At 40.3% G+C, this 23,246-nt stretch overlaps 2 protein-coding genes across 2 annotated transcripts in view; both read right to left on the bottom strand.

The window, feature by feature from the left end:
• Window positions 1–23,246, bottom strand: part of gna11.S (guanine nucleotide binding protein (G protein), alpha 11 (Gq class) S homeolog) — a 62,378-nt gene that overhangs the window by 3,709 nt on the left and 35,423 nt on the right. The window lies entirely within an intron of this gene.
• Window positions 6,341–18,800, bottom strand: LOC121399410 (protein kinase C delta type-like). The gene is made up of 9 exons (XM_041580057.1): window positions 17,277–18,800; window positions 15,106–15,209; window positions 14,582–14,746; window positions 13,043–13,134; window positions 12,158–12,220; window positions 11,414–11,552; window positions 10,163–10,354; window positions 9,106–9,234; window positions 6,341–7,592 (listed from the first exon to the last, which is right to left on the bottom strand). Exons 1-9 carry the CDS (start codon window positions 17,554–17,556, stop codon window positions 7,155–7,157), a joined length of 1,602 nt encoding a protein of 533 aa, XP_041435991.1. The 5' UTR covers window positions 17,557–18,800; the 3' UTR covers window positions 6,341–7,154.

Raw genomic sequence — 23,246 nt, 5'->3', positions numbered from 1 at the left:
AGAAAAAGATACAAAGTTTCTGAAACTTAATTTAAATAACAGGCTTTTGGGCAGAGGCCACAACAGTCAGCAGCTGTACTTGGATATTTTTGTAACAATTTAAGATAAGCAAAGAAACAATTGTTTTTCATTAAACATCTTCAGTAAAGAATAGTGAAATTAAAAAAAAAATGAAATCATTGGCCAACATTTGAAGATTTGATTAAAAAATAATTAAACACTGGCACTCGGACAAACCTCCAGACTTTATTCCTGATCCTTCACCCATAGAATAACCTTGAATACACACAAATAAAGCATGGTCTATTGGGTAAGGAACGTTTTAATCTAGCCATAAATGTTCAGATTTTATTCATTGTACGATGAATGCTCAGTTATCAATCATTTGTGCCTGCTTCTTTGTGTATGTTACCCAATAAATATTCCACTTCAAATACATGCGGCAGTTTCTGCTATTTCTGCAGTGTTATTCCAGGGCACAATATCTTGGAGATAATTATTTTATCCTTAGCTATAATGGGCCACAGCCAGGTGTGTGTTCCTAATAGACTGCAGATATGTGGAGTTGAAACAAAAAGTTTGTTCCCCAGACTGTGGAGATGGTACAGTGGAAATTCTAATATTTAGAGTAATCCTCTAAACCAGGGGTCCACATTCAATTGTAAAAAGAGTTAGGGAGCAACACAAGCATGAAAAATGTTCCTGGGAGGTGACACATAAGAGCTGTGATTGGCTATTCGTAGCCCCTATGTGAACTGGCAGTCTACAGGAGGCTCTGTTTGGCAGTAAACATGGTTTTTATTCAACCAAATAATTCAAAAATATAATTCAAATATAAGCACCTGCTTTGAGACCACTGGGCTCAACATCCAAGGAGTTGGGGAGCAACATGTTGCTCATGAGCTACTGGTTAGGGACCACTGCTCTAAACAGACAGCTTACTATTTACATATAACATTGACCTCTGCTGCCATACTGCATCTCTTGGATATAGCAATTCCCATAGACTAGTTGAAACTACAGTCAAATGCCTAACAAAATATTGGACATACCTCAATGAGTACAAAAGTGTCACAATGACTTTCCTCTAGAGCCTATCGTATTAAATAATGTGTACAACAAATAACTAAACAGTGTCTCAGTAGATGATCCCTAAGCACTTAGTGAGCTTCTGTAGGTGTCTTGGCACTCGTGGAGCTGCACTTGTTGGTATAGGACATGACAGGAGGTACAGAGACAGCTTCATTAGCAGCAGGAGAATGAAAACTAAGGATGGCTATGGCTGCCTCTCTCATTAAACAGGCAACATTCACTGGAATCATTTTCACACCAGCAAAGGCTGAATCTGTTTTGATTAAGAACCCTTACTAATTAAGCACATCAGATTTACATTTAGTCTCAAACCAGAATAAGTGTGAGTGGTTTCTTGCCATAGAATAGCGGATCCTTGGGAGGAATTCCTTGGAGAAATAGAAATAACAGAACAGGTCAAAAGCACCAATAGCAGCACAAAGGCCCACTTGCCTTGTGGCAAAGGGTCTTCAGTGTAGGTGACATACTAGAGTAGTTCAGATAAATAAGTAAAATCTATAACTAGATTTAAATTAAAAAAAAACACTTTACACCCAATGACAAAATGCTGGGGTAAAAGAACAGGTTCAGTAAAGTGCCTTTGTGCCATTTTCCTTACAGTCTCCACTCACCAATATTGTACCTACAATTCATCAACATTTGTCTACAGTGATATGGTCATGACTGGGGTGGAGTCTTACCTTCTAGCACCCCCCCCCCTTGCACCATATTTGGTCAGGGCTGCCTTTGACTCTCAACAAAGTTACAAATATAAAAGCCATCAGGGTCGGACTGGCGCGGTGGGCCCCTGGCTCTTGTGGGCCCCACTGGCCCAGACCCACATCCTGCTCTTCTATCTTCCCTAGTAAGGAAGGGACAGAGGTTGGCTTAACAGACAAAGCAGATGCCCCCAAGTGGTGCCCATCAGCTGCATCTGATACATCAGTCAAACCTCAAACTGGAAGGGCTGCTTCATTTGTCAGGCTTGTTTGTAAATCTGATAAGGCCCAGTTGGAACCTTTGTTGCCCCTTATGCATAGTAGTGATTGCTATTTCTTCTACACAGACTGCTTGGAGAAAAATGCTGTAAACATATGTGTCAGTCTGTGTATGGGCACCGTGTTACTTACCATGTCCCTTTTCATACCATTGGCTTCTGCATACATCACACGGTCCATTACAGTGTATAATGGCAATAATTGTGGCATAACTCAGGTATAGGCACAACAGAACCTTTATATATATAATGTATGCACAAAGGGATCTCACCAGTATTTTACCTGATGCACCTTCATAAATATAACATTCATTTTACACTTTTTGCCATAAAAATTAGCCCAGTTTTTCAGCACATTCGTTTTACATCCATGACTTGTTTTGAGAACAAATAATGACCAAGCACTTATATATTTTATAGAGAGTCTTTATTAGTTTTATAAATGAAGAATTTAAATTAAATCAAATAATGAATACAATGATTATTCTGGTAGGGGAATTAAAATTGTCTTTTTCAATAAGGGGAATTAAAATTGTATTTTCAGGCAATATATATTTTTGCTATGAATACTATGGTTTTAGGTTCTTCTGCCATATTACTTTTGAAATATTTTCATCTCATCCTATCCTGCTAAATTGTCTATATTGTAATACAGGTAACGGATCTATTATCCAGAACAAACATTAGAATAAATCCATATTCCCATTAAATACAAAACACTAATTATTACAGAGACAAATATTTTAAAAAATGACTGGATGTTTAAAGAAGAAGGAAAGACTTTTTAACTTGGGGGTGCCAAAAGTTAGGCACCCCCAAGTGATTGTATTTATTTACCTGATCCCCTGGGCTGGTGCTCCTATCACCATGGATCGATTGTCTTCGCTTCTTCATTCAACAAATTTCCCAGGGCAGACACATGCACAGTAGACTGAAATAGCCGGCTTTTTGTTCAAATTTGGCTTTTTACTCTACTATGGATGCACAGCCGCGAGAAGAAATAAGAAGCAAAGAGGATTCATGGTGCTCACTGGCAGATCCCTTGGTCGGTGTAAGTTTTCTGCAGATAGGAGCACCGGCCCAGGGTATAAGGAAAGTAAATATAATCACTTAGGGGTGCTTAACTTCTGGTCCTCTCAAGCAAAAAAGACTTTCTTTTTCATCAGGCACGTCCAAGCTAAAAAGACTTTCCTTCTCATTTATATAGAACTGACAAATGATAATCCCAAATTTTGAAGCTCTGCAGAAAATAGATCTTATACCTGTATAGTAGTTAATGTTTAAAACTCTATTATTAGCTCAACTTTTCATTCACCTAATTGCTATTTATTTAAAGCTGATCCAGAAGAAGGCGAAAAACCCCCTCTGAGGCAGTGTGAAATGTGCCTCAGAATGGGAAAAAATTCCTTCCTGACTCCAATATGGCAGTCGGACTAGGCCCTGGATCACTAATGTATTATGTGTAGTGGTAAATATAGTCTAATGTTGAGGCCTTAGCTGAATACTATTTAAAATGCCACAGTGAAAAAAGATAATTGAGGTATGGTGTGTTATGTACTATAGTGTAAGGGATAGATTTTGGGGCAGGAAGAAAGGGTAAGTATAAGTTAAGGTCAATTTAAATGGCCGTTAGTGAAGGTCACAGACAGGAAACAGATGCCAGTGGCGAGGGCCAGAGACAGCAGCTAATAACGCAAAATGTTAGGGCCAGGGGCAAGAGACAGAGATAACAGCAAGTGATCTCTGCAGGCAAAGGCTAATTGAATAAGCCAGTGTTGGAGCTGTGGTGATGACCAGAGACAGTTGCCTGTGAATATGAATGGAAACAGAGGGCCAGTGGTGGGGCCAGAGACAGCAGCCGATGTTAAGGGCTGCAGACAGAGGCCGATGGAATGGGCCACTGTTGGGGCCGGTGACATGGGCTAGAGACAGTAGCCGGTGTTAAGGGCTATGGGTAAAGGCCGATGGAATGGGCCAATGTTGGGGCCGTTGTTGGGGACAGTGTTGGGGCCGTTGTTGGGGGCCAGAGTCAGCAGCCGATGTTAAGGGCTGCAGACAGAGGCCGATGGAATGGGCCATTGTTGGGGCCGGTGACATGGGCTAGAGACAGTAGCCGGTGTTAAGGGCTATGTGTAAAGGCCAATGGAATGGGCCAATGTTGGGTGCAGTGTTGGGGCCGTTGTTGGGGGCCAGAGACAGCAGCCGATGTTAAGGGCTGCAGACAGAGGCCGATGGAATGGGCCATTGTTGGGGCCGGTGACATGGGCTAGAGACAGAAGTCGGTGGTAAGGGCTATGGGTAAAGGCCGATGGAATGGGCCAATGTTGGGGACAGTGTTGGGGCCGTTGTGGGGGCGAGAGACAGCAGCCGATGTTAAGGGCTGCAGACAGAGGCCGATGGAATGGGCCATTGTTGGGGCCGGTGACATGGGCTAGAGACAGTAGCCGGTGTTAAGGGCTATGGGTAAAGGCCGATGGAATGGGCCAATGTTGGGAACAGTGTTGGGGCCGTTGGTGGGGGCCAGAGACAGCAGCCGATGTTAAGGGCTGCAGACAGAGGCCGATGGAATGGGCCATTGTTGGGGCCGGTGACATGGGCTAGAGACAGAAGCCGGTGGTAAGGGCTATGGGTAAAGGCCGATGATATGGGCCAGTGTTGGGGCCGTTGCTATGGGTAAAGGCCGATGGAATGGGCCAATGTTGGGAACAGTGTTGGGGCCGTTGGTGGGGGCCAGAGACAGCAGCCGATGTTAAGGGCTGCAGACAGAGGCCGATGGAATGGGCCATTGTTGGGGCCGGTGACATGGGCTAGAGACAGAAGTCGGTGGTAAGGGCTATGGGTAAAGGCCGATGGAATGGGCCAATGTTGGGGACAGTGTTGGGGCCGTTGTGGGGGCGAGAGACAGCAGCCGATGTTAAGGGCTGCAGACAGAGGCCGATGGAATGGGCCATTGTTGGGGCCGGTGACATGGGCTAGAGACAGTAGCCGGTGTTAAGGGCTATGGGTAAAGGCCGATGGAATGGGCCAATGTTGGGAACAGTGTTGGGGCCGTTGGTGGGGGCCAGAGACAGCAGCCGATGTTAAGGGCTGCAGACAGAGGCCGATGGAATGGGCCATTGTTGGGGCCGGTGACATGGGCTAGAGACAGAAGCCGGTGGTAAGGGCTATGGGTAAAGGCCGATGATATGGGCCAGTGTTGGGGCCGTTGCTATGGGTAAAGGCCGATGGAATGGGCCAATGTTGGGAACAGTGTTGGGGCCGTTGGTGGGGGCCAGAGACAGCAGCCGATGTTAAGGGCTGCAGACAGAGGCCGATGGAATGGGCCATTGTTGGGGCCGGTGACATGGGCTAGAGTCAGAAGCCGGTGGTAAGGGCTATGGGTAAAGGCCGATGGAATGGGCCAATGTTGGGAACAGTGTTGGGGCCGTTGGTGGGGGCCAGAGACAGCAGCCGATGTTAAGGGCTGCAGACAGAGGCCGATGGAATGGGCCATTGTTGGGGCCGGTGACATGGGCTAGAGACAGAAGCCGGTGGTAAGGGCTATGGGTAAAGGCCGATGGAATGGGCCAATGTTGGGGAGAGTGTTGGGGCCGTTGTTGGGGGCCAGAGACAGCAGCCGATGTTAAGGGCTGCAGAGAGACAGGCCGATGGAATGGGCCATTGTTGGGGCCGGTGACATGGGCTAGAGACAGTAGCCGGTGTTAAGGGCTATGGGTAAAGGCCGATGGAATGGGCCAATGTTGGGGCCGTTGTTGGGGGCCAGAGACAGCAGCCGATGTTAAGGGCTGCAGAGAGAGAGGCCAATGGAATGGGCCATTGTTGGGGCCGGTGACATGGGCTAGAGACAGAAGCCGGTGGTAAGGGCTATGGGTAAAGGCCGATGGAATGGGCCAATGTTGGGGAGAGTGTTGGGGCCGTTGTTGGGGGCCAGAGACAGCAGCTGATGTTAAGGGCTGCAGAGAGAGAGGCCGATGGAATGGGCCATTGTTGGGGCCGGTGACATGGGCTAGAGACAGTAGCCGGTGTTAAGGGCTATGGGTAAAGGCCGATGGAATGGGCCAATGTTGGGGACAGTGTTGGGGCCGTTGTTGGGGGCCAGAGACAGCAGCCGATGTTAAGGGCTGCAGACAGAGGCCGATGGAATGGGCCATTGTTGGGGCCGGTGACATGGGCTAGAGACAGTAGCCGGTGTTAAGGGCTATGGGTAAAGGCCGATGGAATGGGCCAATGTTGGGGACAGTGTTGGGGCCGTTGTTGGGGGCCAGAGACAGCAGCCGATGTTAAGGGCTGCAGACAGAGGCCGATGGAATGGGCCATTGTTGGGGCCGGTGACATGGGCTAGAGACAGTAGCCGGTGTTAAGGGCTATGGGTAAAGGCCGATGGAAAGGGCCAATGTTGGGGACAGTGTTGGGGCCGTTGTTGGGGGCCAGAGACAGCAGCCGATGTTAAGGGCTGCAGACAGAGGCCGATGGAATGGGCCATTGTTGGGGCCGGTGACATGGGCTAGAGACAGAAGCTAGTGTTAAGGTCTATAGGTAAAGGCAGATGGAATGGACCAGTGTTGGGGGCCAGAGACAGCAGCTGATGTTAAGGCAGAGGCAGATGGAAAGGGCCAGTGTTGGGGCCGGTGACATGGGCTAGAGACAGTAGCCGGTGTTAAGGGCTATGAGTAAAGGCCGATGGAATGGGCCAGTGTTGGGCCCGGTGGCAAGGGCCAGAAGATGCAGTAGACGTAAAGGGCTGCAGGAAGAGGCAGATGGAACGGGCCGGTGTTGGAGCCAGTGGTAAGGGCCAGAAGTGAAGGCTGTGGTATGGGCCAATGCAGAAACATAGAGTTATGGAATAAACAAGAGACTGGTTGGTGTAACAGACTAGAGACAGTAGCCATTGGAAAAGGCTAGAGGTAGAGACAAGTGTTTAAAAAAAAAACGGTCAAGAAATAAGCGCTTGTGAAAAAGATACAAAGGCCGTTGACTGATGACTGATGAGTCAAAGGCATTGCTGGATAAGTGGCCAGAGGTAAGGTCTCATTTAATAGTTTGAAAACGGGGGAAAATCTTAGGGGCAAGAGATAGAGGAAGATGGTTATTGCAGAGGTGATGGAAAAGGCCAAGGGGTGTTGAAGACATTAAGAGGCTGGTTATGATGGTGAGAATCTGGGAAGAAAGGAACCAACGGAGGTCTGATAACAGGACTAAAAACTGGCTGGTGATAATAAGGAGAAGGAACAGGAATCAGTGGTAATGGCCTTTGGTAGTAGCCGAGATTAGGCCGATATGCAGTGTAAGGCTGGTTGGGGAAGCCAAAAGGACCAAACTGAGCTGATAATGGAGCCTGATGGTATGGATAGTTTGAAACCAGTGCTTGGGCTTGAGGAGGACAGATGTTCCTGGATGTCCAGAAATGGCTTGGCTGTTCCAACGGGGATGCTGGTGGGACATATCTCGAAGAGATGTTGTATTTTATTGACTCCAAGAATGTCAGTGGCTCTTGATAGGTCTTGCTGAAATCCACTGATATCACCTGCAGTATAGCAAAAAAACATTAATCTTTAATTTTCAGTCACAATAAAATAATGTCATAATACTCAACATAGGCTGACACTGCTGAAATGAATATTACAACCATTAGCAGGGTAAGTACCTTAGTATAATGCAATCTTATACTACAACAGGAAATGGTAAGAGATTAAGGGGCACATTTACTATTGGTCGAATATCGAGGGTTAATTAACCTTCGATATTCGACTATCGAAGTTAAATCGTTCGACTTTGAATATCGAAGTCGAAGGATTTACCGCTATTCGTTCGATCGAATGTTCGAAGGAATAATCGTTCGATCAAGCGTTTCGAAGGATTTTAATCCATCGATCGAACGAAATTCCTTCGATCAGAAATTTGCTAGAAAGCCTATGGGGACCTTCCCCATAGGCTAACATTGATGCTCGGTAGATTTAAGATGGCGAAGTAGGATGTCGAAGTTTTTTTTAAAGAGACAGTACTTCGACTATAGAATGGTCGAATAGTCGAACGATTTTTAGTTCAAATCGTTTGATTCGAAGTCGAAGTAGCCAATTCGATGGTCGAAGTATTTTTTATTCTATTCCTTCACTCGAGCTAAGTAAATGTGCCCCATAGTGTTGTGTAATAATTTGTTTTCTAATTAAGGTTAATCTGCAAAAGCTACTTATTTTCACATTTTCAGAAAAAAATTAGAACGTTTTGCTGAGGTTACACATTTTTAGTAAAACTTACATTCAGTGCTACTCTCACATCATAACTAAACCCACATCTGTTTTCGGCTAAAATATTTCCCTGCACTGCGCCCTCTGCCCCCAGTGTCGGACTGGCACACAGGGATACCAGGAAAAGTCCCGGTGGGCCAAGGTGTCAGTGGGCCCTCATGCTGCTAGACATTTGGCATATTTCATGGCTATTCCCAAATTCTATGAGAACAAAGAGGCTAAATAGATGGAATAATAGATTATAGTATGTAAAGAAAAGAGACTAGGAGAATAGAGGTTGAGGGAGGAGAGGAAGAACAATACTACTAAGAGTGGCCCCCTGGTCTAAGATTAATTGGTGGGCCCCTGGTGTCCCAGTCCGACACTGTCTGCCCCTACTGCATCAACCCCATTGCCTAAAACTCTAGTGAGTGGCTGCACAAATGCTGCTGTGCATCTCTGCACTTTTGTTAGCAGGTGCAGGGGGAGGGGTTTATGCAGTTGCGGAAATTGCACTCGCAATTACAAACAAATGGAGCAGTCTTGTTATTCTTTTACTTGAATTTACAGAATGCTGGGTTGCTAAACTTCATATACATGGCATTGCTTTATTACTGCAAGAAGACTCAGTATAAATGTATAACTGATTAATAACATAAAACACAGTGAAAAGCTTTACCAGTATTGTGGGTAGTGTGGATATTTGATCCTATATTTGGCAAAGTAGTAGAACAGTGGTATTGGTGGATGTGCAAAGTGTTACATCCAAAGTTAAATCAGTGGGTTTTCATTCATATTACAGTGTGTACTTACTTCTTTTGGTTTGGAGGGGGGTGGCACGTTCAGCTTTTCCAGTTGCACCCAATCAATGGAGTGGAAAAATGGGTGCTCCCGAATGTTCCCATTGCAGCCAAGACGCTCATCAGGGTTTTTCATCAGAAGCTAAAGTATAAGAAAAATTATCAGTTTTGCATATATTGCTGAAGTTAAGCTAAACACCTGCCATTCATATCTCAAAGAGTCAGTCCATTTTCCTTCAAACTATACTGATACCATGGGTAACCAATAATGTATAAACAGAAGAAGGGTCCTGACCTTAAAATAAAACACACTCCTGATTAACAAAATATAAATCTGGTCTCACACTGAGAGATCAGTATTTCTGCGGATGCGCAGTTGTAGCAGTTTGCCGGTTTGAGACAACTGTGCATGCGTGAAATTACACGGAAATTGCCAAAATCTCTCAATCAGTTTACAGAGATCACTGAAGATGTATGCGTGCAACTCCGCTGGAAGAATCTGCACCAAGGGGTAAGTATGGGGCATTTCCCCGGGGGGGGTATTTAGCCTGGTGGGAGGAGGGAGGGAGTTCTACCTGGGGTGAAGAGTACAGGTTTTTTTCCTGAACAGGTTGAATTCTCCTTTAAAACTAGATCAACACTGTACATTAGAAATTAACATCAACCCATAATATCCAAATAAATAGTTATCAAAAAAATTTAGCAAAATTCACTTGAAACAAGAAGTTGGTGCAGTTCATCATTTATATCTAAAGATTTGGCAACTAACAAAATAATAAATATGGTTAATAAAAGATGATGTTGTTGAATATCACAATTATACAATTGATAAAATGGTTGATTTGGAGAAAATCAATATATATTATGTATTTAATGTGTACCAATCCACTCTTGTTAAAAACTCCTAAGATTACATCTTGTAAGATGTGATTATTCATTTGTGTAGATCACATGCATCCAGTTAGCGCTATAACAAAATCCGTACGAACTGTTATCATCACCCCACCTCCCAGAAATAGATATATTATAACAGAGCTAGCGACATCCTCTGTATAAGTTCCTGTACTCACCTGCTGCAGGAGATCTTGTAGTTCCTCACTGAACCAATATGGAATGCGGGGCTTGTTATACTTAATGGCTTCGATGAACTCAGATACATCATTGCCAGAGTACAATGGATGATCTCCGGTGGCCATCTCGTATATGAGGATTCCGAGGGACCACCAGTCTATTCCTGCATCATACGCCTGCCCTTCTATCACCTGGGAAAGCAAGAAAACATGCTGAGCATCACAATAACCCTGTGTTTAACTTACGTATTGTTGTGCCTCTTTACATAATTAGTTTTTGACAAATTAAACAGGAATTTATTATTCTTAGTGTACAAGGCCAGTGTTACAGCAGCTTTATAAATAATTAATGCTAACTTTGTCTATAGAGGCCTTAAATATTAATTATATTATATACATCTATACCGATCATAACAGAAGCATTTAAAAAATTTAAGCAGAAAAGGCCAACTAACAGGGGCATCTTTGGAGGCACAAACCTTTACCTGTTAATTGGCTTTGCTGGTGGATTAGAGCACATTCAGAAGCTCAAAATATAAGGTGCAGTTTTATTAGCCTAATCCATTGTTCAGTATATATATATATATATATATATATATATATATATATATATATATATATAATTAGCAACCTACCCATAAAGGACATAACACAAAAAATAATGTTTTGCCTAATAAAAGAAGCTATAATTCTTATTAGCTTTGCAATATAAATTCATTACAAATTCTCTGTCTTTCTTACATTGCATTGTATTTACAAATAACCTTTAAAGCACTAACAATTTTTAAATTGGAAAGTTGCTTATCATTGTGTTTTCTTTTATTAGGTAAAAAAAAACAACTTCTGTTGACATGTCCTTTAAGGGTAGGTTGCTAAATAAATATATATATCTCCAAGCAGCTACGCAATGGTTAAAGCATATGTGAAAGAGAAAGATAATGAGAGGTAACATTTTGGATCAATGAAGGATTATTTATTCATCCTGCCTCTTTACCCCTGGCTAAGTAAGTTAATAAGCACAATCAAATAATTCCCAGAAGTTGTTCTTCATGCTGCATTATAAACTATGCTTACAAAGAATTTGTTGAAATCTAGACTTAATGACGGTACTGTATCACCTGCAAAGATATTTTTTTCCTTTTTTGTACCTGAATGAAAGTACTTACAGACATTAAAACAGGTTAATTAATGTTACATACATCAGAACTCTAACACCTCTAGTGCTATATGCATTTGATTTAAATCTCTTACTTCTGGGGCCATGTAAGGCAGTGTTCCTCTTCTTCCTCTGGCCTTTCTATATCCATAGATGCCTTCGACCGCCAATCCAAAGTCAGCTATCTTTACATGTCCCTCGCTGGTAACTAGGACATTACCTGGTTTGAGATCCCTGCAAAGTTCAGATTAGGGTTGAAAAAGAATGCAAAGCAGGCCAGTGATATTGCAAAGTTATAAAATACAAACAAATATGCAGTCATTTCAAACTGGGGATATGCAAATGGAAAAAAAATGAATAATGGAAAAATAATACAATAACCGAAAAAGTCATCTCCCTCGCCTGCACAGCTAAATGCGTTTGACTGGCACTAATGCACGTGCTGAGCTGAGGGGTTTCAGTCAATGGGACAGGCTCAAGAGGTCACAGCAGTACTTCCAGTACTTCAGTGTTTGAGGGGAGGTAGTTTGGACAGCAAAGTTAGGATAAAATTATCCCACAGATATAAAAGTACTTGGAGTTAAATTATGAAAAGTGCTGTTTAAGGTGGGCGACTGAAAATAGAGAAGAGGAGAGTGCAGAGAATGTAATCGTCACACATATATTGCTTTTAATTGTAATTACATGTACAAATGTAAAATTATGGAAAATATTGAATTCACCGGAAATATTATTTTTTAAACTCTTCTCTGTTTTGAGCAGCATTATTTGTGTTTGAACAGTGGGTGAAATGAACAATAAATATAATAGATATATAGTGACATTTTTCTGCAACATACCGATGGATAATCCCATTTGAGTGCAGAAACTGGAGGGCGCACACCATCTCCGCGGCGTAGAATCTTTGCAAAAAAAAAAAAATCTTAATTAAAATCATTATTATTGATAAATATATTTATTTTATTTAGTCTAGTTTATTGTCCTTCCTTAATCAGAACCTTACTTACTAAATAATTAGGTCTAATGTATTATCCTAAATAAGGAAGTTAAATATAAATATATATATATATATATATATATATATATATATATATATATATATATATATATATATATATACATACATACACACACATACATAGCAGGTAAGGGGGAATGTAGGCATCCAATCATGCTTTATGTAGGCTAGAAGGCACCAATGGTCACAATGCTTAGCCTAGCCCTGTACCTACCACCTAATTCTTCAATTAAGTACTTAACACACAGTTACACACCATGTATGACTTCATAAGAAAAGATACAAATACATCCAGTCTGATTCTGCCCTCACAGTTTCAATTGTGAATACAACTGGCAAGATTTTATGAGAATATCATAACATTAGACAGCTTCATTAACTTTATGCCATTTAAATATTCTGATTTATTTTTGGTTATGGCTATGACTACATCACCAAATATAGGCATTAGAGCGGAAAAAATAAAGGAGTCATGGCAAAGGGAAGAGGACAACCCTTTTTCAAATAGAAATATGTTGTTAATTAGCTTCTCAGATACACATGTAACAAGAAATATTTCTCAAGTCCTGTCATAGAAGGATAGTGGGAAAATACAAAATGGTGAACTTTTCTTTGCCTTTCTGTGAAGTATAAACAACTAGGTTCTCTAGGTTACACCCTGCTCTGCCTGTTATGTCCTATTCCTATCACACGCTTGGCTACTTACCTTATGGAGTCCATCTCCAGAGCTCCTGCAATGTCGATCTGATCATCCATGTTCCCTCCGCTGACATACTCCAGGACAAAAACAGCATGCCGCTGGTTGGAGAAACAAAAGAAAAGACATCTAAATCCCAGACACATGAAGGATTCCAGGTTTAATTTTTAAGGAGAAAGCTAATTTATTGTATTACATGTTCTTTCTTGTCAAATATCCTGAGGCAAATTATCAGGGTGCACTGATTATTATACACACACTAATATTATGGCTGAAGAAAGTACCAACTTGGAAACCTTTAGTAAAAATATCTTCGATTCATTGTTGGTGCAAGGCTCCCATAATGGAGAAGGACCCATATGTATAGATAACCCACCTTCTTGAGCTCATGGTATGCTAAAAAATAGGGCAACTGCCAGTGTCTGAGGAAACACAGGATAAAAAGAGAAATCATGTATAGTCAGATAAATAGACATAGACAGATATAGAGATTAGTGATGAGCAAATGTTTTCACCAGCGGTGGACTTGTGGGGACTTTGTGCAATTGTTTCACAAAACTGCGGGAAAAATTTGCCACAAAAAAAAAAATCGCCGCAACAAAAAAACGCCTATTGACTTTAATGGATTTGGACAAAAAAAACAGTCGCCTTAAGAAAAAACACCCATTGATTTTAATGCATTAGGTGTGGAAAGAATTGTTGCGTGGAAAAATATTTCAACACCTGTTGATCGTTCAATGCGTTCAATGCATTTTGCTAATTTTTTCACAGTTTCGCAAATTTATTGGTAAAACGGGACAAATTTGCTCATCACTGATAGTGATAGCAGGGGAGATATATTTAGCTTAAATCGATACAGATATGTAATCATAGAAAAACAGATACTGACACAGAAAGACAAATTAATAAGAAAGATAGATCCGAGAGATATGAACACAGACTTGAAGAAACTCAGATTAGAGACAGAAAGATAAAGTGGAAAAACTGGTTGCAATTTTAATTGGCACATTTATCAGTGGAGTTCACAAAAATTTCTCTCTGGTGAATGTCGCAAGTTTTACTTCGTTAAAGAGGTTGTTCATCTTTAAATGAACTTTAGTATGTCAAGAGTGATGGTCTAAGTCTATTTGCAATTGGGTTTCATTTTTTAATATTTGTGGCTTTTGAGTTATTTCCCTTTTTATTCAAAAGCTCTCCAGTTTGCAATTTATGCAATCTGGTTGCTAGGGTATACTTATCCTAGCAACCATGCACTGATTTAGATAAGAGACTGGAATATAAATAGGGGAGGCTCAGAATAGAAACATGAGTAATAAAAAATAGTAATAAACTAGCACTACAGAGCCTTTGTTTTTAGATGGGGTCAGTGACTCCCTTTTGAAAAATTAGAAACAGAAGAACAAGGCAAATAATTCAAAAAACTATTCAAAAAGAAAAAGAAAAAATGAGATCCAATTGAAATGTTGCTTACAATTAGCCATATTATAACATACTAATAGTTAACTCAAAGGTAAGAAACACCTTTAATGTTGTGACACTATATTGTACCTGAGTTAGGAATGATCCATATGCATGACACAGGTGTGGGCATCCAGCAGCCATCTTCAGCACGTTAGCCTCAGTGACAATTTCATTAAGCTGTACCTTGTCACTCTTCTGTATCACCTTTATGGCTACGGGCTGCCTGTTGTTAGGCAGAGATGCCAACATCACCTGAAAAAAATGCAGAAAAAGAGAAATGATTAGAAGGTTATTTATGGGGCCCAGGCTGGATTTACCATTAATATCAACTTAGGCCACTTTTGTAATGCTGCCCCACAAGACAGTAGTGTGAGACATGGCCTGAATCCCACTTCATCCCACTTCATCCCACCTGTATAAGATAAACATGAATGAGGGATCTAGCAACTGGCAAGTGTTTTGGGATAGACAGCAATAAACAAACAATTATTTTAAATATATACCACCGGCTGCCTCCCAATATGCCTGGGGCTTCCCTACAATTCCAGGCTCGTTTGAGGCACATCAACCAACTGATAAGGACAACCAGTTCCCAGATGTTCATCACTTACCTTGCCAAATGAACCACTCCCAAGCTCTGCGTGGATCTGGCACATGCTCACTGCCACGGGGAGAGGAACTTCTTGGTGCAGCCTCTTCTGGTTACTTCCCGCTTCTGGGAGAAAAGACAAAAGTAAACAGAATAAAGTTAGGTCCAGGAAAACTTACAGAACAATGGGTATGTTTTGCATATTGCCATTTATTTAATCTGAGATTGCAATTCGATGTCCACATTAGTACAGGTTACAAAATAAAGATTGGTTATGAGGGCTAATTTATAGAAGTATATTATTTATTTGTAAGTATATAGATATATGTGTGCATGTATGTATATAATCTTATAAATGTATATATAATAGATAATGTAGACAATGAGTTCTGTGACCATATAAAAGAATGGGGCTGAAACACAATGCTTAACAAGGTGGCTTTAAATGTGACTCCAAATATCTTTAAAAATGTTAGTACAGGGTGCATTATACAGGTATGGGATTCATTATGTGGAAACCCAGAAAGCTCTGAATTATAGGAAGGCTGGTTCCCATAGACTCAATTTCTATCAAATAATTCTAGTTGCTAAAATGATTTCCTTTTTCTTTGTAAATCACAAAACAAAAGCTGTGGTACATGTTAGCCAGTGGCAAAAATAAATAAAAAAACAAACACAAAAGTATTGTAGAAGTGATACCTGATACAAACGACACACAAGGACTGACATAAGATTTAGAGCAAATCATGTGATACACCAGTGGGGCAAAACTCATGCAACTAAAATCACAGTTTGCAGGACATGCAGGTCTTAATTCTAAAAGGGAACTTTAAAACTGAATGAGAAAGAAAAATCTATGAATTCAAATGTATGAAATTATTTTACACATTAAAACAGGGCCTGAATTTAGGGTTGGGTTTAACTATGTGACCTGACTGACTCCAGACCCCTGGACTATTTACTGCCCATCCTAATTTATCTCAAAAAGTTATCTCTATCTATCTGGAACATTCTCATGTATTGTCTGTGAATACTCTTCAATGATCTAATAGAATATATGCTATGCCTTTCCAGCTTTCCTTTGTATTTTGCCTGAGGATGGGTCCTTGGTGCTCCGAAAACATTCAATGTATTTTTATTGTTAGCCAATATAGGCATCACTTCTTCAATACTTTTGTTTGCCTGGTTTTTTTTTATTTGTTATTTTTTCTCTGTAATGGCACAAAACTACCTTGTACTTCATTCCAACAAAGATATAACCCTCATTGGAGGCAAAACAATTTTAATAGGTTTATTTATTGTTTAAATGATTTTTAAGGATGTAGAGGTAAGGTATGGTGATTCAAATTATGGAAAGATCCCTGATCAGGAAAAGCTTAGGTCCCGAGCATTCTGGTTAACACATCCCATACCTGTATATACTAATCTACAGTTCTTTATCAGTTCTCCATCCCCTTCTCCTACTGTTTTCACTGCTTAGGCAAACCTTTTTTTGTTTCATTTACCCCTAGCAACAGCTGACTGCTCCCACAGCCATGATGAACCACTGGGGGGGTGAGAAACAACATAAGACGGGTGCCATAGTGAAAAAAAGAGAGCAGTGGTGGTAAAAAAAAGCAACAACAGGGAGGGCACTGAAAGTATGCTCATACCAACAACTTCATGTATAAAATATAGCTAAAGCCTACAACTAAACTATATAAACAGTATTTATCGCATATTTATTACATGATTACCAGGTCTACCAATGTTTTTGACCCAGACTGAAACCAGAAAATTGGTGGAACTGTGAAATATATAATAAATGATTTTATGATTGTTTTTTTGACTAAACAAAAAGCCACACAGCAACCAAAACCAGTTGAGAATGGTCAGTATCCCTGTGAGTGATTTTGAATACACGCAGTGGCTAGTGGTTCTGATAGATCTGGAAAAACAGGCAGATATAGATATAGAAACAGACAGACATATTGACCAGACCAACTGACAGGCTCAAAGATAGAAAGACATCTAGTTAGACTGACAAACAGATTAGGCCAATTTATACATTTTAAAATTTCCTTTGCATAACTTTAATCCCCCCACCCCAAGTTTTCATTAAGATCCACATTACAAACTGTGCTGTTTAACCATAGATACAGGATAAAAGCATCTCAACAATAACTTCATTTTAAATTTCTTGTTTCTACTCACCCTCTGCTTTGATGGAGTCTTCACCACTTCGGTGTCTTTTTCTCCTAACTTCCTTCTTTTCCTCCACCTTGCTGTTGCCACTGCACAGATGTTTCCTCTTTTTATTCCTTTTCTTCCTTTTCTTTCCATTTGCCCTCCCAGGGTTGTTGTCCATCATTCGCTTCATCCTGATGGAATCCTTCTTTTCCATTTCTGCATTTGTAGCAGCAAAAAGTTCTTTTTCCTCACTCCTTATTGGAGGAGTACTCTTCTCCATCGCTGGAGGCAGTTCTTCAACCATAATTAGGGGAATTCGCTTTCCACAAGAAAAAAAACTCAAGCAAATGCTTCGCAAACGCAATGAGATGTACACTGGTCTGAGTCAAACCAATGTACTGAGACCAACGGTCACTAACTGTAAAAGACTGAGCTGTGACCAACTGACACAGTGGCATGGGCAGATATATATCAGGCCAATTCTGGAGCCAGTAAAAAATATTACCAGTATCAACAAGAACTACAATTATTAAAAGGGAAACCTGTGTTTATTGAAACACCAATTTGATTGATAAAATATGATAGTTTACCTTGTAATGTAATTTTAGTATGTATTTTAGCATTAAGTTATAAGCCCTTGTCTTGCAGACACAACCCCTTTCCAAATCTTGTTGCAATGAGCAAAACCAACTCTGAGAACAAATACAGTTTCCGCGTATGGTTATCCCTAAGGAAAGGGAAGGTAGAATACTGGTCACCCATTAGTATTTTGAAGGGACACTAAAGCCTTGAATAAACTGTGGGTTATAAATTATAGGAAGGCATGCTGGTCGTATGTGAAAACAATTAATGAGCTGGTGTATTGGTTCTATTCTGCAGAATACGAACTGAACTTCAATAATTATAATTAAAGTAATAATAATGTTATCCATATATTCCAGATGTCCTGCCCATTAATTGACGGACAATTGTATGTCCTGCAAATGAAATTTTATACAATTATATTGGCGTGTGTATGGCCAACTTATCCTTCTGCTTACTTGTAGCAGCTCTCTGTCCTGCCTTCTCAGTTTGCCTGACTATAGGCACAATCATCATCATTTATTTATATAGCGCTGGATACGCAGTGCTTTTCAAGATATGCACAATGTATCAGAAGTTAAAATGACTCCAGTCAAGACTCCAGACTCTCCTCAAATTCCCCTACAGTCTCCACCAGGGAGTCTGCTATTATTTCTCAACTTTAATAAAGTCTTATGTTCTGCCCAATTTAATTTCTCCCAGGATTCAAACCAATCTTTAAACCATTTATCAGAGATGAAGACAGTTCCCAGTGTATTCAACATCATCCATTACTGGTGGGTAAATGAACTGGAAAATGGGCATGTGTGTGTGCACCATAAAGCAGGACTTCCTGATCATATGGATAAATCTAGGAGACCGCACATTACTGTAAATTGATTTTGCTGATAAAAAGAGGTAATCTTTGAAAAGTTCTTAAACCTTTATGAAATATTGTTGTTTAAATTGACATATGCCGTTTGCCATTAATGTCTATATACCCCTCCCCCCCTCCCCGGAAGTACCAGGCAACCTCCAAAATAGATGGAATCCATATGTGCCTCTGATATTAATGAGATGCTTCTGGTATAGGGGATTAGACACAGTCAGTAAAGTACAGACCTTGGGATCTGGGGATCTGCTAGGCTTCATCTCCATTAGCAAACCTGTGCCATAACCCTTAGCAATCACTCATTATTACTGAACATACAGGTATGGGATCTGTTATGGGGAATCCAAATAATACAGGTATGGGCTCTGTTATCCAGAATACAAATAATACAGGTATGGGATCTGTTATAAGGAATAATAATGAATCCTTATTGGAAGCAGAGCTAGCCTGAATAACAGGTTCCATACCTGTACTGTACCTTTTTGCCTTACTCTTGTGTGTGTATCACTCTAATCTTCATCATAATTTGTAATTGTTATAATATTTTCACAGCGCTCATTTTCCCCTTCAACATATATGAATGTCATTGTTTATATATCTATTTATGTAATGCACTACTGTATGGTATAGCAGTGACTGGCAATGCAGCCTTGATTTATTAAAATAGCTTTATTTTCACACTGTGGGGTTCTGTGTGGGTTCTGACACCTATAAAAACAAACCGGCTGAATTGGCTCCTGCTGAATCTGGCTCCCATTCAATGTGTAATTGTACGGCAGCACCATATGAATAAAGTATGTGTTGTCCTTGTGCTAGTGGTGTCACAGTGACACCCGGTGGATGTTTGACATAAAGCAGTTGTTGGTACAGTTAATGCATTTCTGTACATTGCCAGGAAACTATCAGATCAAAATAAAAAAAATATAGTATTATGCCAAAATAAAACAATGAAAACACCAAGAAAGAAAACAATCCCACCCGCTCAAATAAACAAAAAACATGGAAAAGTTATTCATTGACATGAAAGCATCGTTCAGTGGGAAGCACTTGTGACTTGCTAGGGTCCTGAATTTGATCTCAGCTTGGCCACTGCCTGCATGCCATTTATATATTCTCCCCATGTCTGTGTGTATTTCCTAAACACTCCAACAGGCTAACTGGATCCTGGTAAACTAACCGTATTATGTAAGCAATCTCTGCAATGAGCTGCAGAATAGTGCCAGTGCTATATAAAGTACAGGTATGGGATCCCTTATCCGGAAACCCATTAGTAAGCTCCAAATTACAGAAATGCAGTCTTCCAAATTTTTAAAAACAACTTTCTTTTTCTCTGCAACAATAAAACTGTACCACGTATTTTATCCAAACTAATATATAACAAATCCTTATTAGAAGCAAAACCAGCCTATTGGGTTTATTTAATGTTTAGATGATTCTCTAATAGACTTAAGGGATAAAGATACAAATTGAAATATCTGTTATCTGGAAAGCCCCAGGTCTTGAGCATTCTGGTTAACAGATCCCATACATGGATTTAAACTTTTTTTTATAAAGCTATAAAATGCATTTGCCAAGTAAACTCTTCTTTTAGGTCTGGCCTTGTGCTTGCCTTCACCCCGTCAGATTTCTCTTCATCTTAAACAAGCCTCCCCCTTTTCATTATACTCTTGATAATTGCCGACTAATTATTATCTATCCTTCCCTTCTATTCTGCTGTTCCCAAAGATACGAACAATTTCACTTTATTCTGACCAACATCCAGACGTTCCATGCAAATATGTTCACTGACAGCAATGCTTTAGTAGAGTGAGCAAATGATGTTATAGCAGTTATTAGAAACGTAATCACATAAAATATTGAAAAAATAATAGGTAGACCTAAATGGCATAAATCACACTAAATGAATCCATTGGCCGCAAAATTATTTTCATAATAGCTACTGTATGTCCTATTACATGGTTCTTTCAAGGGATTTTGAGTAGTGATGAGCAAAATTTGTTGGTTACCCATAGACCAATGCATATGGTGAATTTGTCTACGTTTCATGAATTTTCTGCGAAGAGGGCAAGTTACCCGTCACTAATTTTAAGTGATAATAATCAATATACTCCTCTCATCAAGAGGCCTATTTATTAACATTGGAGACAAACATCACCGGTGATCTTGCCCATATAAACAAATCAGCAATTCGATTTGAACAGTCACCTACAAGTTAGAAAACCAAAAGCAAATATCCGATTGGTTGCTATGGACAACATCCCCGGTGATGCATGCTTCCAGTGTTAATAAATCCACACCCAGTGTATTATACAGAGTGGGAAGTGGCTGGTGGGAATTCTGGGCCTTGACCAACACTTTTTCACTCAAAAAGTAGTAGGTATTGAAGGCCCCATAAGCCACTGTCCCTAAGAGAAAAATGATTAGCATTTCTGTGAAAATGTGCAGATCATCTGGAGATCACACCATGTCACTTTCAGATAACCAATGTCCATCTGTATTTAAGTAGCTGGACAGACACGGGATGTGCGTCCACGAGTACACACCGAAGAAAGCTCAGATAACACAATTCCAAATAACTGAAAACAAGAAAAAAAATTAAATAGAAAGGAGACAGTGTTATAGGAACAAAATTTATTCCAAATTTCAAATAGTTTAATTAGAGGAGCACAATATGAAAATCAAATTCCAGTGTGCATTTAGGTAATAGGAGCAGGGGTCAGCACAAAGAGACAAGGTGGAAAAGCAATTAGTTAAAAAAAAAAAATTCAAAACCAACTCAGCGCCCAGATACCAAGAAGAGAACAGTGTATAAAGAATAGTGAGTGGAAAATGCACTGTTTTATACCCTCGTAGTACAAGGGGCCTTAATAATCTCACAAAGTAAACCCAAAAGGGGAACAGGTCATTAAACCCCCACCCATACCAATATGGCTAAAGAACTGGAGGCAAGCCAGAATGGGGCATTGTGTGTATTTGTAGGTAAACAGAAGAGGTAATAATAATGCATCCTTGGTCCCCTCACTGTACAGAATATTCCATAAATATCCATTAGACTGAGCTACAGCAGCTTCAGCTATATCAGAGGCCATCAATAATAAAGGAGGGGGTGCAGTGCAGCAGAAAAATTGTAATATAATTTCACCACCACCATGAACTCGCACTGCAAACAAACAAAGCAAACCTTCCAAACACTTACCACTTCCATAACCAATACTAAGTTCTAGAACATAGATAAGCAGCACCATCATAAAGATATGTTTCATCATAAAGCAACATTCGAATGTTATGGCATGTAGTAAGGCAGCCTGTGTTCCCACACTGGAGGAAAAACGCTGCTGAGGTAACTTTCCTTGTAGCCTCTCCCCTCCTTTCTGAATTTGCTTAGAATGAACTTGGGAGAAAGGAAGGAATATGGCAGCATGGAAATGTCAATATATATGTATTACACACACATATATAGTAGTGTGAAACCCATTAATACCATTACTTTGGCACATATACAACAGACTGAGGATACGTTATGGATGGGAAACCAATAATAAAGGGGTTGAACAAAAACTAGTGGAGGATATTGCACATTAAAAAAGCAAAAAAGCAGCGCCATTGGGCTCAATACATCGACTCAAGAGTGTTGCTGTTCCATCTGTCCCATCCCTACCTAATCTGCTTTGAGAGAAACATTGAAAAAGAGTTGTGTGCGCTCCTCTATAGCTATAGTACAGAGAGAGGTGGCAAAAAGTGGATTTATTTCATTTTTACACAGTGCAACATGAAATGGCAAGGCGGGAGGGAAAAGGGTGTCACACATGAATCACATAAAAGCATTAAAACAAAAAATATTTATATTAATAATATACACCATATTAACAGGATTCAGGGTAAGAAAAATACAAATATAAAAAAGCAACTGGTGATAAGACTGGAGTGATTTCCCTTCTAAGCTTAGCTGGATGAAAGGGCAGATGAACTTGCAATAACAATCTAAGCGGCTGCATTAAATAAAAATTATTTCTCTGGCCGTAGACATACCCAGAGTATCTTTTTTTGCTTTCTTCTAGGTCAGTTTCTTAAACTTGGATTCTATGAACTCCCTCCAACATATGAATATTGTTTAAAGCATGCTGGGAGTTGTGATCCAGCAACATCTGGGGAGCTAAGGTTAAAAACCACTGATAAAATCCCTAAAATAAAGATGCCTGGAAGGCTGAAATGGTGCTGGAAAGGGTTCTATAGAAACATTGAAAAGTGCAAAGTATATTACCCTGACAAAGGCAGGTGCTGAGATACAGGAGACTGCTCTTCTCAACTCAGAAAAACACCTATGAGAAATAGTAAGTGCAAAGTGACTAATATCAATGAATTGACTGCAACTAATACAATGGCACATGGCCATGATGAGAATATGTATTGTTGGGAACCTCTTTATACTGACAGATATTTGAGTTTAAGTACATGTACATAGCATTGGCACCAGCAAACACAAACTGAGAAGTAAACAACAACAGGCAAACAGCACACTAGCCAGTTTCATTGTAGTCACC

Source organism: Xenopus laevis, chromosome 1S, assembly GCF_017654675.1.
Source record: "Xenopus laevis strain J_2021 chromosome 1S, Xenopus_laevis_v10.1, whole genome shotgun sequence".
Classification (NCBI taxonomy): domain Eukaryota; kingdom Metazoa; phylum Chordata; class Amphibia; order Anura; family Pipidae; genus Xenopus; species Xenopus laevis.
Note: the sequence above shows the minus strand (reverse complement) of the source record. Positions and strands in the feature narration are given on the sequence as shown.